The following is a 16,488-nucleotide window of genomic DNA, read 5'->3' on the forward strand; positions in this document are numbered from 1 at the left end:
AACCATATAATGGCACTTCCAGGGTAGTTATCTTGAAAATCGACAGGTGAAATTTAGCGAAGCCTCTCAGTTCACTCTTATCAAATGTCACGTCAATGTACCAAAACAGTCGCGCATTATCCATAAAGAAAATATTTAAACATCTACACACTCACATGGCAATATAATTTCTTAAGACCACAGGGAAAAAAGGCGGGAGGTGAAAGCATGATTAAAGCTGTGTGTGTTTTGACTCGAGGGCGGCTATCATTTTACACGTGCTATGATTTCAGCTTTGGGAAATGAGTCCCTGACAACCAATCACTGTTATCCTGGGCATGTATTGGCTCAGTGCAACAGAACGCTTTATTTAGGAGTTTGGCAGGTACCGGGTCTTGTCCGGATTAATTAGGGCAGAATGTAACCAGAGCTCTGGGCTGCTTCGGCTTCAGCCAATGCCCGCTCTTCCGCTTCCAGGTCGCCTATGTCCATATTTATATCTGCCGGCTAACATGACTGAAACAATGCCTGCTAAGCTCGGTGTAGAAGCTGGCCTGAATCTGACCTCCATCCAGAGGGGAGCGCCAAGGATCGGATTCATCAGTATTAAGCCCGAAGTATACTTCGGTTTTATGCGTATGATGGGGTATGCGTACAGTGTGTAACAAATTCAGCCATCAGTGTAGTATGTGTGACTGTATGCGTGCAGTCAAATTTTTGCCTGTATGCTCAGCTTCTGTGAAATTTTTTGTGCCAATTAGTTTGTCCAAAAGGAAGAAACGCTGCCCTGGCTAGTCGTTTCACATAAAAACAACAACAAACTACTTATTTTTTTAATTATTATTTTTAAAAACAGGACAAAAATCTGCCAACAGGCTATGAAAATTCAACTTAATTCAAAGGGAAAATAAGATTTTATTCCCCATCAACAGATAATTGTTCTAGTTTTAAGCATAAACTCATTTAATTTTGCTTGATTTGCATGATGTGGCGATTAATTAATCGCAAATTAAATATGGAATTTTGAAAAAAACCCAAAAGATCATTTAAAGCCATTATTGTGTTAAATGAGAAAATTATCAAGTAGACATTACAAAACAGTAGCTTTAGAAAGAAATATTTGATTTGATTCAACATAAAATGTATTACTCAGAAACATTTAGGCTACAATGGCCTAACATAAACTATGGAACATAAAAGAAGATAATTTGAGAAACATCTCAGTATTTTCATTGAAAGTCATTGGCAACCAAATCAGCTTGGTTTCCAACATTCATCTCTTTCTTCTGGTTACCAACATTCTTCATTATTTTCTTTTATGTTCCATAAAGAAAGTAAGTGATACAGGTTTGAAACGACATGAGGGTGAGTAAATGATGAAAGAATTTTTCTTTTTGGGTGAACTATCACTTTATTTTCATTTTTTATGTTTTAATGAAATGATACTCTAAATAAGAAACTAAAACTGCCAGTAGATGGTGGTAAATGTCTTTATGAGTAAGTCATTGAGTCATTCATTCATTCAAACTACTGATTAATTCAGGAATGAATTAAATGGCCCTCTTTATGAATGTGCCATTGAATCATTGGTTCACCCGATTTGTTCAAACCGTGGATTCATTCAGAAACGAAACACTGCTGCATTTCTTGGAGATAATATTTTTGCTGGCAAAAACTGACAATATTGTAGCCTATCTATACACAATATTAACTACTTATTTACCGAACTGTTGTATAAAATCACATTTGCACTTGTGCTATTCGGGACAAAAACAACACTTGTGAGATATTGCTTATTATATGACATAAATATGAGACAAAAACTCATACAGGGGCATTTTTGCCCCAATCTCTTAAATTTTAAGGGCGTATAACTGCATTTTATATAGGCTACATCACATAGTGAGTTGTTGCCCTGCATTATGTTTGTTAACAGTCAACCATATGAAATGTAAGATGATGTACAGGTCTGGGGCGGGGCGGGTGCATTAAAGGGATAGTTCACCCAAAAATGAAAATTTGATGTTTATCTGCTTACCCCCAGGGCATCCAAGATGTAGGTGACTTTGTTTCTTCAGTAGAACACAAATTATGATTTTTTACTTTAACCGTTGCAGTCTATCAGTCATAGACTGCAACGGTTAAAGTTAAAAATCATCATATGTTCTACTGAAGAAACAAAGTCACCTACATCTTGGATGCCCTGGGGGTAAGCAGATAAACATCAAATTTTCATTTTTGGGTGAACTATCACTTTAATTGCGTTAAAATATTTTAACCGTGTTATTTTCCCATAACTAATTAATTAAAATTAACGCGCTAAAACTACAGCCCTAGTTTAGATATTTGGAAAAGACAAAAATACTGAGGAGGATTTTTTGCAGTGCACGCAACATTTAATGCTATGACTTTATAAATTTAAGACCTTTTAGGTCTTAGTTTGTGGATGGGCAAATTAAGACTTTTTAAGACCGGATGATGTAGGATGTAGGCGTAGCATAAGCTCCGGTCAGAAGTGACAGTTAGTGGTAGTTAGTGGAAGCTCGAGATTGCGGTTTATAAAGTTTTAATAAGTATGGATATTTTTTTTTTACACAAACGCATTGATTCACTTCAGAAGCCCTTTATTAATCCCCCGGAGCCGCATGGAGCACTTTTTGTGATGGATGGATGCACTTTTTTGGGCTTCAAAATCTCAACCACCATTCATTGCCATTATAACGCTTGGAAGAGCCAGAACATTTTTTTTTATATAAATCAGACTGTATTCATCTGAAAGAAGAAAGTCATATACACCTAGGGTGGCTTTAGGATCAGTAAATCATGGGGTAATTTTCCCTTTAACGTCCTTAGTGTGAAAAATATACTAGTAATGGCGTAAACTCGAAGTTTCATTTCCTGCATGAGCACCCGGGCTCAAAATATCAGTAAAAAGCCAATCAAAACAAAGAGAAGGATGTTTTTATAGGAGCAGAACAACTGAGGCTGGTCTGTGTGAAGTCTGTGATATCAGCCACATCGTTGAGCACCTGTATGTGAGCGAACAGATGTGTTTGTGTGTTGTGAACTCACTTTTCCCCTGCAGCTGTTGTTTGATCCCACTCAGAGCAGAGTCCATAGACTCCACAACAGAGCCCCTCTGAACATCCGCCCGCGCCTTGATCTCAGACGATCTCTTCAGAGACACACGCGACGACTCTCTCTGGACTATATCAACACACCAGTATATAAATATACACACTTAATTCTGAATCAACATATATTTGTAACCAGACAAAAACAATCATTTATAAAGATGTAAATATATATATATATATATATATATATGTATGTATATAAAAAGTCCAAGCCAGTCCAAGACTATTGAGGATCATAAAACAGTGTGATTTGACACAGCGAAACCTAATACCATATCAGGTAGGCCTCAAACTTGTATTTTTACAGCAATAAAGGCTCCAACAAAATAGACTTGAAATTCAAACACTCTGACACGTCAACAGCATGTCTGTCTTGACCACCACAGGCAGATTTTTCCTATATCCTGTGCATGAAACGAGCTGCCATATAACCATTATACAGACATTTGCTGAAAGCCTGTGATTTTCCTATATACACATGTATGTGTGTATATATATATATATATATACAGTATATATATATATATACACACACATTTCCTTTAACTTAAAAAGGGAACAAAATGCGATAACTACATTAACTTCTAACTTTCAAAGTATCTCATATCGATTCAATAAAATTTTATATACATTTTTATTTGTACAATTTTTACATCGATTGTCAACCCTAAAGTCAACACTGTATTTAGTGATTTACAGATCTTAATATTTATTTCTTTATTTTACTTTATATATACACATTATATCTTATTTTGAAACTTAACAAAAGTAAAGTCTTTATATTTCCCAACAGGGCAGTGCCAAAAACAACTTACATCCATAAAATGTAGGGAAAGTTTTATTATTTTTGAATCTATGCAGATCTGCATTGCTTTCTGTGTTTGAATTTCTTGTTTTGATGCAGTTTAACAGTCCAATAATTTCACGTTATTTATTTTCTTAATTTACAGAATACGTTCAAATGAAAATATATATTTATTATTATTATATTTGATCAAATGTTAAAATTTTTATTTTAAAATGTTTTTTAATTGAATAACAGCTCTGTAGGTACAGATCTGATCCTAATACAACATGTCACTTTACCTTTATCTAGTGATTTTTCTACGACTGTCCTCTTGGGCGAGTTGATCTTCCTAATGTGGGTAAGGTGTACGATATCACCTGTCCGCTTCATTACTTCCAGGACTTCCTGGTTGGTGAATCCCTGGAGGTTCACGCCATCCAACTGTTCACACAGACACAAAGACAATCAAGAAGTCACTTCAGGCCTGGCTAACCGGCTCTCCAAGTCGCCTCAGTGGGACTGATTAGCCTATACCGTGAGGCTGGGGAGAGCGTGACAGCTGACCGCGTCCACACTCAAACCCGTTCTTATTAAAACTGTGAATCAACGTGAGATGAAAGAGACGTCTTGCTTAGTTGGCGTTCTGTTCTGTCAGAGCGCTCGTACGGACACGGGGCTAATTAAGGTAGAGCTCATTAAAAAGTGATTAAGAACCCACTGCTATTATCCTGTCGTGGACATGGATTTTCCCGCTCTGCTCAGCGGCGCTGCCTGGAACCACGTTCTTCACGAAGACCCCCACCGCATCTGACATGCAACAGAGATGAGGGATGCGAGGAAATAATAATTAAGTGCATACTGATTAGTCGCTGGATTTCTGGGAAAACAAGGCAAAATATGTTTCTTACCCTTAGCAGTCAAAGCGTTGTGTCCGATTATGGAGATCCCGAGGCTCTGGCCTTCCTTCTTTTTTAACGCAACTTCGTGGATTTCGTAGCCCTCCAAATTTGGCTGCAACATTATAGATCAAATACTGCCATTTGTTTTATTGTTTCCAAACACTGCTTTTTTGTTACAGGTTTAATCTACAAAAACATATTTGGGCCCTGTTATTAACTCAAAATCAATAGAAAAAAATTCTATATCAATAGAAAAATAATTAGAAATTACTATGAGGCATCCAGATGTACTTTAGGCATACATTATGAATAGTGACTCTTATTAGATTCCCATTTCTGTAGTACAGTTTGTTACGTCCCTTTTGTTCTACTTCTGTGTTTTCTTTTGTTTGGGAAGTGTTTGTGTGTGTCTTCTGTCCAGGAAGAAGCTGATTGGTTCCTGCAGTCTAATTGGTGCCACGCCCTGCCTGATCAGCTGACTCCTTGCTGCCTATAAGAGACTCCGTCATCACTTCCTGCTTCAGCTTTTGTGCTCTCTGGACACTGGGAGGGAGAGAAGAGGAGGGGTGTGTGTGTGTGTGTGTGTGTGTGTGAGAGAGGGGTCTAAACCAGGACAGGTTGTTTTCCAGTCTCTGTCCCTCCTGGCTAAGCATTGAAGAGAGTAAAGCTGACATCAGTAGGTGTGTATTGAACAATCTGTTTTTCAAGTTCCCACGTCAAATGCTTTCCAGTAGAGCTGAAGATATGCACAGAGAAAAGTAATCTAAATAGGATTACTGCAAACACACGCATACTGTACGCCGTCCTACATGATGCCTACTCTCAACACGAGTCGCTTTTGTACCATTTCATCTTATAACTCTTCCCCTAATGTTGGCATTTAGTTAAACATCTAAATGTCAACTTTATATTTTTTTATATTGTACAAAAAAAAAACAATATAACACGCTTTTATTAGTTTAACAACAAAGTAATAAACGATATATAAATATATGTACAAAATTCCACATTTACAGTGCCCCTAAAGGGACACGATTGTTGGATTAAAAAAAAAAAATGAACTAGGAGGAGAAAACAACCGTTTTTTGAGAGAATGCAACAGTTTTGCGAGAGAACGCAAAGTTTCTCAAGGGAATGCAATAGGTTGGATAGAGAAAGTATCTCGGGGGAATTGTTTTGCAATCTAACGCAAAGTTTCTTGGAGGAACACAACAGTTTGGCAAGCTAACGCAAAGTTGCTCAGGGGAACACAACAATTTTGCAAGTGAACGCTTAGGCCAGATTTACTAAACAGGGCAAATTCCCTGTGGAACACCACATTTTTTTGCAAAGGAACGCAAAGTTTTTCAGGGGAATGCAACAGTTTTGCAAGTGAACACCAAGTTGTTAGGGAACCCAATTGTTTTTTGCGAACAATTAAGAATGATTCATTCACGCATCAGACATTGTGATTCTAGTGAATAACATTCTAAACTGCATAAATTGCATTGGGTGTAACAATGTTGAATCACATATAAACTCAACTTAATGGTTCAGAAATTACCTGTAATTCTTAGCAAAATGCATTGAAGAAACGTGTAGGAAACACAAACCTTATCGGCCACGCTGTCTGGCAACACGGTCCTGACAACCATTCCTGTTGCCTTGCCTCCGACAATCCCAAATCCCAGGCCGGATCCATCATTCACCAGCTCAATCTCCTCCACATGTCCCCACTGATCCTGCAAAAGACACACACAGGAGACAGTTTTCAATCCCTTGTCTTGTCTTATTCATTTAGAGGTCAGTGGGCATTGGTCATAATTTACTTTAGCCACAAAACTGTCTACTTAAAGAATAAAGATCCATTCAATCACCTTTGATTGTCCAAATAGGGAGCAACTGACGACCCAAGACCTGTGACTACATCCTGCGGCAGAGTCGTAATAGGGCACGAAATGCTAATGAACGTGTTAATGGTGTGATCCCACAGTGGCTGATCAATGTCAGGGTCAGGAAAGCCCACGAGAGTATTTGTGATCTCACGTCAGCTGCACTCCTAATCACCCAAGTCTCCTTGGGCTCATATAAATGACCCGCAATCAGTACATTTCTGTTCTCTTATTACCAGGCCGTTATCTGCCGGGTGTCCACCTCTGCAATTTTCTCACTATCTTATGAAACCCCTCCTCTGCTGTTCGGCCCGCTGCTCTTTCGAAACAAAGCTTTACACTAGCGCTCGTCCTGCTGTGAGGAAAAAGAACCATTTTAGAGATAAGAAGTCTCTTTCTGAGTCCCCAAAGAAAAACTCAAGTCCTTTTTTGAGATTTACTTAACTCAGGTCGAAATTCACCTCTGTCATGATTCATCAGTGTACATATCAGATCAGGGGAAAAAAACTTGTCATTCTTCAAAATCAGTCAATATTATGCAATTTGTATGATGTTGCATAATGGATACATATGGATGTGGTTAGGATTGGGTTTTGTGTTTTTGTGTTTTGTGCTTTTTTGCAACTAAACATTTGAGTTGAGGAAACAGAACAAAACAAAACACAAAAACAAAACTAAAACTAAAATGCAAAACAAAACACACAAAACCAAAACCTAAAAATAAATGAACAAAACAAAGAATTAAAACCAACAAACAAAAAGACAAAACAAAATGCAAAAAAACAAACAAAATAAAAGCAAACAAAAACAAAATAAAACCAAACAAAACCAAAATAAAAATAAATTAAACAAAATGAAACAAAAAGACAAAACAAAAATAAAATGCAAAACAAAACACAAAACCAAAAACTATTTCATAAAACTAAAAGAAACAAGACAAAAACAAACTTAAAAACACTAAAAATAAAACAAAATAAAAAAGGCAACACAAAAAAATTAAAAACAAAAACATACAAAACCATTTAAATAATTATACTTCTGCAAAAAGTATAATTTAATTATTATTTAATTATATCATTTCATTTTTGAGTTTGCTACAGTAAATCTGTTAGAGGATTCAAACACTGATGACCCAAACCCAACATATACAGCTATATTTCTTTCCACAAACAGCTGCATTTCCTTCAGGGATCTATACATTATACATCAGCGATGGTAAATGAGAAAGTCATTGTGGGAGGCAGAAAACATCTCCCTTGGGAAAAGGCTTGGGTGTTATTCCTCCAGGAGTGGGAATTCCAAAGTGCAACACAAGTCTAGCCTGCATGAAACTTTCCAATAGAGTATAATTAGGATTCCAGATATTTTCAAGGGCTTCAGAGGTCTGGGTCTACAGAGAGATAGAAGGGCAGGGGAAGTGAGGAAAAATATACCTCAGCTACATTTGCTCCCGCTCTCCTCCATTTAAGGAATGGAGCAGTGATCCCTTGGGGTCCTAACAATCTTAAATAGATAAATATTTTCTCAGCTTTAAACGATAAGAGAATAGATTGAAATGGTGGAGGTCTGTTTGAATATGGGGTTAGTGAGAGGACATAATACATGCTTGCGGAGTGACGTGTTCATTGCTAAGCTTTTAAGCCGACATATGATGATTGACATTAATGATTCCCAAGTCTCAGATTGACAGGTATTTAAACGTAATAATGAAAAAAATAATGCATTTGAAGTTTTACTTAAAAAAAGGCTTGAATTTTACATGATCTACAAGGGTGAATCTCAGGAAAACACGTCCAGGTTAAAAAAAAAATCATTAAATCACAATCATTCACATGATATATACATATCAAATATATATATATCAATATAAAAAAAAGTTTAAAATATTTCTTTTTAACTTTTTAAATATAAAAACAAATAATTTTCTAAAAAAGATTACAGTAAAAAAGGAGTAAAAATTTTATTTTGAAAATGAGCATAAATGAAACGTGGGCCTTCTACAAATAAGTATAAAATAGCGCTGACAAATTGTAAATTAACAAAAGTGTACGCGAATTAATCATTAATCACACTAATTCACAATTCTAAATAAATAAACAAATAAAAAAAATTTTTTAATTTTTTTTTATAACAAAAACAAACATACTAAAATATTACATTAAAAAACTACTAAATTGCATTTTTAATTAGCATAAATTAAATGTGCAACAAGCGTGTATAAATTATGGCTGACAATCAATTAAAAATGTTAAATAGTAAATTAACAAAAGTGTATGCGAATTAATCATTAATCACACTAATTCACAATTCTAAATAAATAAACAAATAAAAAAATTTTTTTAATTTTTTTTTATAACAAAAACAAACATACTAAAATATTACATTAAAAAACTACTAAATTGCATTTTTAATTAGCATAAATTAAATGTGCAACAAGCGTGTATAAATTATGGCTGACAATCAATTAAAAATGTTAAATAAATAACAAAACTAGATAATTACTCATATTAATTTAAAATATTTGCAATATTAAATATATTAACAAATATATAATAGAATTCATTTTAAAAATGTAAATATTTAAATTATTACAGTAAAAACAATCTACTAATATGTCTAAATTAGGGCTGACAATCAATTTAAAATCTTAAATGATTTACAAAGCTTGAGAATTACTTGAGTTAAACTGACAAACCTAGTATAAATACTACTAAAATTATTATTATTATTATTAGGTGTAAAAATAGGTTTTGTTTCCTTTAAGAATATTTTTCCCCCGTTGATTTTGAGAGTGAAATATCATGTGTTGATGTTCTTGACAGGTTTTGTGAGATTCATTCAAAAGGAATGATTAAATTTTTTTTAACAGCACCATAATTGCCAATATCACGTGTTAGCAAAGCCTTCTGTACCCTCCATTGCCTTCTGCGTTTGCGGTGTTGAGTCATGTTTGCGATAAAATCTATTTTATTTTATAGAGCGCAACAAACAGACACTTAATCTGACTTATAAACAGCACAACTTTGTTGACATCTGGTGACAGAGAGTTTGGCTAGGCAACAAGCAATCAAACGAAAACCAGACTTTTGCTCCATTAAACACAACTCTGAAATGGAACAGCACATGAATTAAACCAAAGTCTGGCTCCGATATGCAGGACATGGTCCCGAATTAAGGATATTAAACATTTCAAATCGAAAAAATAAGCATCAACAGAGCAGAAATACACAACCTAGCTTGCAATGTAAAGACCAAATGAAAACTACTGTCATTTATCCAGCTGTGTGCAGTCGCCGTTAATTTGAGAGCGGTTAAATTTGGGTACTTAATTAAAGTAGACGAGAGGGAAGCGTTGTGTTTATTGTTAAAGGCTTAGGTTAATGCAGTTCATCTACTGGCTGTTGGTCTTTCCAGCCTCATTTTCTTCCTCTTCCGAGATTATTTCTTTCGGTGGAACGAAGGTCTTTCGGATGAACCTGAGAAAGTTTGCGCATTTCGTTCTCCTTCTGTCTTTGGTTTAGACACGGTTATAACAGGATGTTTTAAGGGCTTTATTTTCCTGAGGATCACATTATAATAACGGGAACATGACAAATAAATATGCTCCTAGTTTAGGCTGAATTACCTTTTATAAATCAGGCAGGTTAAATCAAGATCCTTAAGCAATTTGTTATAATTTCGGTCACTGGATTTGATAATCTGTATACGTTTTGTGTAACTGGTTGAAATTAAAACATCACCAATATAAATTAAGCTCAGTTTGTTAGGCCTTAGGAAATATTGGCCTTATTAAATAGGTAAGATTAAACCACAAATGACATCTGCACTTCATTAATACATTTAAAAATGTTCATGAAATCTTACCAAAAGAAACTAAATTAGTTACTGCTAATACTAACAGTACGTTCCTACATAAAAGTACTCATGCTACTTATAGAAGCACGTTTCCGCTACTGAATAAAAAATAAAAATAAAAAAGGCAACAATTATACTATAAATGCTACTTTATCTAACAATTATAATGCAATTCACTCAGAGCTGCGAGAAAAAAGTTAGAACTGCAAGATATAAACACAGAATTCTGACTTTCTTTTTTTTGCAATTCTGAGCTTGCATTTCACAATTGTTTTTTGTTTCCACAACGGAATAAAGAATAAAAAAACGTAAATGTGACTTTTTAATCTCACACTGCACACTTTTTTTCAGAATTGCAAGATAAAAACTCAGAACTGGGAGATAAAAACTTTGAATTGTGAGAAATTCTGAATTTTGACTTACTTTCTACTGACTCTGTGGCGGGAACAGACTTATATAGCTATTAACTTAAAGGGCCAGTTCACCTAATATTGTTATTTACAGTACGCTTCCTCTCGTCGTTTCAAACCAAAATGTGGTTATTTTTTCTGAGGAAGAGAAAATGCTTTTTTCCCCCCCATCAATGATAGTTTGAAGTTATCACAGGCTGCAATTTGGAGGTCTAATCAAATATGGTGAATGTTTGACGCAATGATGTTTAGTCATGAGAGAATTGATGGGCAGTCGTGGCCTAATTGTAAGAGAGTCTGACTTGTAACCCAAAAGTTGTGAATTCGGGTCTCGGTACCAGCAGCTACACGTCTAAAGAGTGAGTGAGTGTTTGATGTTACTGACATCCAACAAGTGCCATAAAGACGCCACATTTGATTTGATTTGTAAACTATCAAGTTACAGTTCCAAAGTAGCTTCCTCAACTGCTGGAGAACTATGAGAGATACAAATTCCAAGTTCACTGTGGACAACACAATGCGGTGACATTTCAAACAGTCGTACCATCTGAATGGGTGCAGATGTAGAGAGTCGGGGTTTGGCCACAGAGTCTCTGGCCACCACCAGCTCCACTCTGTCTTTCTGTTGCTGGAGGAGAGCGATAGCCTGCTGCTGCGTCACGCTCTGATCCAGAGGAATCCCGTTAATTGCCAGAATCTGATCATTCTCCTGCAATCTTCCATCCCTGGAGATAAGAAATATCATTATTACTACCCACGTGATTCATTTCTTTTTAAATAAATAAATACCATGCTAAAATGTTATTGATATCAACATTATAGCTTCGTAAACCAATTCTTAAATAGGTACAATTTATATCTGTCTGCAAATCTAATTGAAAACATTTATTTTAAAAATTAAAATTTATTCCTGTATGTCCACACAAAGAAAATTACCTTAAACAACATGAGGATATTTGTCGAACGTCACGTGTACAGCAAAAGGGACAGACTTCTGAATAAATCACAGTGTTCTCACTCACCTGTCTGCGACGCTCCCTTGTTGCACCTGTCTGACGAACACACCATGACTGCCCACCCCCTCTGGTCTCAGGCCGACCACACTGAAACCCAGACCTCCAGATAACGGCTTCTGCAGGCTGATGAGCTCCGTCTTCCTTCCCTGCGGTAAACAATCCAGAGAGAAAGCACCATCGATACTAAAGGTATAAACAACACAAACTGAACCAAAACATAATAGAAATTATGTTCAACGTTTGGCACATCAAATAAAACAATGTTTATCTAGAGAAAAATGACATAAAATACATCCCACCATTGCGGCCGCATTTATCCATCTCTGAAGCTGCTCAGAAGATGTGTTAGTTGAAGCTGTACCGTTGGACACCACGGATCCCAGGCTGCTGGACGGACGACTCGCACTGACGATCAGCTGGCCCTTCCTGGAGAAACTGAACTCTGTGCATGTGTCCGGAGGCAAGCTGTTTAACTACAAAGTGGAGAGGACAAAGTTCATTCTAAAGCTATTCAAAAAAAATTTAAAAAATATATAATAATAATAATAATAATAGTCATTATTATTACTGCAACTAGAAGTTTGAATGATTAATAATAATAATAATAATAATAATAATAATAAGTGAATGGATGTGTTAGACCAAATACTTAAATGTTTCATATTCATTATTTAGACAAACATAAATCGTGCCTATTTACAAATTAGTTTGAAATATAATAATACAAATATAACAAAAACAACAACAACAACAACAACAATAATGGCTATTTATAAATTTGTTTGAAATCTATTTTAATAATAATAATAATAATAATTTAATGCATGAGTTGGATACTTAAATGTTTCAAATGTGTTATTTAGACAAATATAAATTGTTTATAAATGTTATTTATAACAAATTACAAATGTTATAAATAATAATTTTTATTATAATATTATAATATAATTAATAATAAACATTATTATTATAATAATAATAATAATAATAATAATAAGTGAATGGATGTGTTAGACCAAATACTTAAATGTTTCATATTCATTATTTAGACAAACATAAATCGTGCCTATTTACAAATTAGTTTGAAATATAATAATACAAATATAACAAAAACAACAACAACAACAACAACAATAATGGCTATTTATAAATTTGTTTGAAATCTATTTTAATAATAATAATAATAATAATAATTTAATGCATGAGTTGGATACTTAAATGTTTCAAATGTGTTATTTAGACAAATATAAATTGTTTATAAATGTTATTTATAACAAATTACAAATGTTATAAATAATAATTTTTATTATAATATTATAATATAATTAATAATAAATATTATTATTATACCAACAACAACAAAAACAACAACAATGATAATGCCTAGTTACGAATTTGTTTGAAATTCATCTTAATAATAATAACAATAATAATAATTATTATTATTATTATTGAGTTGGACTAAATACTTAAATGTTTCTAATTAGTTATATAGACAAATATAACTTGTGCCTATTCACAAATTTGTTTCACAACAAGCTCTTTAACTATGTAGTGGAGAGACCCTGACAGTTCTAAATAAATTAATTAATACATACATAGACAGATACATAAATAAAATCTTTGATGCAAGCATTATCGTTCAAATAGCTTGTCCAAATAATTGCTCTACCAAATATTGTATAAACCATATATTTCTGAGATACATGTTTAAGTTATGTTTATGCATACAAATATAAATTGTGCCCATTTATGAATTTGTAAACCTAAAAACCTATTAAACCTGGCTGTTTTAAGTATACAAATAAATAAAGTTTATTTCAACCATTATCTCATACAGCTGGTCCAAATAATTTGGGATAAATCATGTACTGTTCATCTAAAGGATAAAACAGCCCACAGAGGAACAACCATGTCCTACAGGCAGAGGAAAGGAAGGGAAAAAAATAAAAGGGAAAAAAAATCAATACATTCCTCTGCAGTATTCGCTAGTCCCCAGCAGGTAATGTATTAATGACCTTTAGACTCTTACTGTGGGAACTTATCAGTCTTGTGCTTATTTAGTCCGGGCTGACAGAGCAGGTTCCAGCCTATTTCATCGATACATCTCCGACAAGGCAGTTACTCAAACTGAGACAGTAGATATTAAGGCTTGATAGAAACTCCGGCTGTTGCCCGCCTCGACATACTTGATAGGTTTTTCACCTGACGCATTCATAGGCACACGTCTGACCTTCCCAGCACTTAGAATATGAAGGCAAGCTTCCGTTATTGCCATTATCTTAAATTGGTGTGCGGATTGTTTATTGTAAAGAGGTTTCTTGTGTCAATAAAAACTCTGACTGAATACAAATAGGGACGAGGGACTTTCAGCATCTCGGGTATGTGGATAAGAAATACATGCTCACTGCATACTGTGATGGGATGCAAAACAAACAAGTTCATTTTTTAAGTAATTTGAGTCTAAACAAATGATGTGATTTCTATCCTGATTTGGCATTATGAATACACATTAACATTATCTGACCTTGGACAGTCTTTACCATTTTAATGCACTGAAACATAAATAGTGCATTTAACTTTTAACATCAATAACGTACAAAAATTCTACCATTATATAATGATCATTAGTTAATTAAAAAGCTAGTAGTGGGAAAAAAAAACTTAACCTTATGTATTATACATTTGTTTTTGTGTACAGCTGCAGTAAATACTACCCAGAACACCCTAGCAACCACTCAAAATACTCTTGAAACCTCAAAACAACACCCTAGCAACATGGCGTCAAGTCTTTCCAACGCAGGAATTACTTTGTCTTCATAAAATTTTAAAATCTAGTTAGAAATACAATAATACTTTAAAATAGTTAGAAATATCTTGAGACTATGATTTTCATATTCATATTTGAATATACCAGAACTACTGGTCTGTTAAGTATTATATTAATTCATATAAAAAGGCTATTGTAAAGGGTTACTGAGGTATTTATATTTTTATTTGTATAGACATTCCTGGAATTAATTTCTTCATTTATTCCATAAATAGATATTTAAAAAATACTCAATAATTACATGTGATAAGACATGAACCAAATCAACCAGCCTTGAAATGAATCACATTACAAACTGATTTAGAAGCAAAAAAAATTGGGAAAAAAGGAAAAAAAAAATGTTTAATTGAAAAAGGTTCAGGACTTTTTTTTTTTTGTAAATGAGGGAATATATATATATATATAATAAACTACTCATCCCATGAAGCACTGCACATTTATCTGCAAAAAAAAAAAAAAAACTTGGTTGCCATTAAAATATGAAGCAGCACAACTGTTTTCAACATTGATAGTAATAAGAAATGTTTCTTCAGCAGCAAATCAGCATATTAGAATAATTTCTGAAGGATCATGTTACACTGAAGACTGGAGTAATGATGCTGAAAATTCAGCTTTACCATCACAGGAATAAATTAAATTTTTTAAAATATATTAAAATAGAAAGCAGTTCTTTTAAACTGTAATAATATTTCACATTACTGTTTTACTGTATTTTTGATCAAATAAATGCAGCCTTCTTTCAAAAGCATCTTTCAAAAGCATCACCAACCCCAAACTTTTGAACGATATAGTGTATTTTTTTTTTATACAAAACATATATATTAATTTAATTTCAAAGCTCATGGTAAGTCTGTCTTTAAAGGTTTATGTGCTACCACTAAATATATATATATATATATATATATATATCTCATTAGTTCATAAAGTATCATTAGTTACTTTGTTCACTTTGTTTATGATTTTATGTGCTACCACTAAATATATATATATATATATATATATATATCTCATTTAGAGGAAGTCTCACCTGGTCTTTAAGCTGTTTGACGGAGTGCTGCAGGGTGAGGATGTGGCCGAACAGAGGGCTCTGCAGGGCTTCCTTCAGTGTGCCGAGTCTGTCGCTGTGGGTCCACTCTTCTCTCTGCACGAGCTTGGACTGAAGTCTTTCCAAGGCCTGGAGCACCTGCTGCCGCTCGGAAGCAGACACTGAGAACACACACAATCAAGATATTAACCATGCTAAGTCGGATTAAAGCATTATATGCTTGCTTGGATGAAAATCACAAAAATGAGTGATACCTGTCGGTACGTTCTCATACATTGTCGTTATCTTGAAAATTCAGTGCAGACTGATCTGTGAAAGTGGATGGAGATGGATTTGAACACTTTTAAGCTTCAATTTGATTTCAAAATTGATCAGTCAATAATGGCAAGTTACTAATACTAATTTAACGAGGCTACTAAATTGCTTTTTAAAGCAATTTTATGGAAAATATATACATTAAAATTGTTCTTTTTGAGTGTAATTTCCGTTAAAAAATTATAAAAATAGCAGAAATACTACTACTACTACTACTACTTATAATTTAATGGATGACATAGACCAAATAGTTGAAGTTTCAAATTTGTTATGTAGAGAAACATATAATAATAATAATGCAACTATAATAGTGGTTGTTATTATAATTTAATGAGCTGTACCAA

The 16,488-nt window shown here is 33.9% G+C and overlaps 1 protein-coding gene across 1 annotated transcript in view; it reads right to left on the reverse strand.

The window, feature by feature from the left end:
• LOC107715056 (inaD-like protein) overlaps positions 1–16,488 on the reverse strand; it is a 108,412-nt gene that overhangs the window by 90,757 nt on the left and 1,167 nt on the right. The window contains exons 3-12 of the mRNA XM_016521099.1: positions 16,084–16,138; positions 15,812–15,990; positions 12,254–12,427; positions 11,961–12,100; positions 11,483–11,663; positions 6,395–6,523; positions 4,812–4,914; positions 4,622–4,710; positions 4,203–4,344; positions 3,052–3,186 (exon numbers count right to left, since the gene is read on the reverse strand). Of these exons, the coding sequence (XP_016376585.1) occupies positions 3,052–3,186; positions 4,203–4,344; positions 4,622–4,710; positions 4,812–4,914; positions 6,395–6,523; positions 11,483–11,663; positions 11,961–12,100; positions 12,254–12,427; positions 15,812–15,990; positions 16,084–16,105 (1,294 nt within the window). The 5' untranslated portion in view covers positions 16,106–16,138. The remainder of the gene's footprint in view (positions 1–3,051; positions 3,187–4,202; positions 4,345–4,621; positions 4,711–4,811; positions 4,915–6,394; positions 6,524–11,482; positions 11,664–11,960; positions 12,101–12,253; positions 12,428–15,811; positions 15,991–16,083; positions 16,139–16,488) is intronic.

The sequence above is a fragment of the Sinocyclocheilus rhinocerous genome, unplaced genomic scaffold, assembly GCF_001515625.1.
Source record: "Sinocyclocheilus rhinocerous isolate Xijiao unplaced genomic scaffold, SAMN03320098_v1.1 scaffold509, whole genome shotgun sequence".
Lineage (NCBI taxonomy): Eukaryota > Metazoa > Chordata > Actinopteri > Cypriniformes > Cyprinidae > Sinocyclocheilus > Sinocyclocheilus rhinocerous.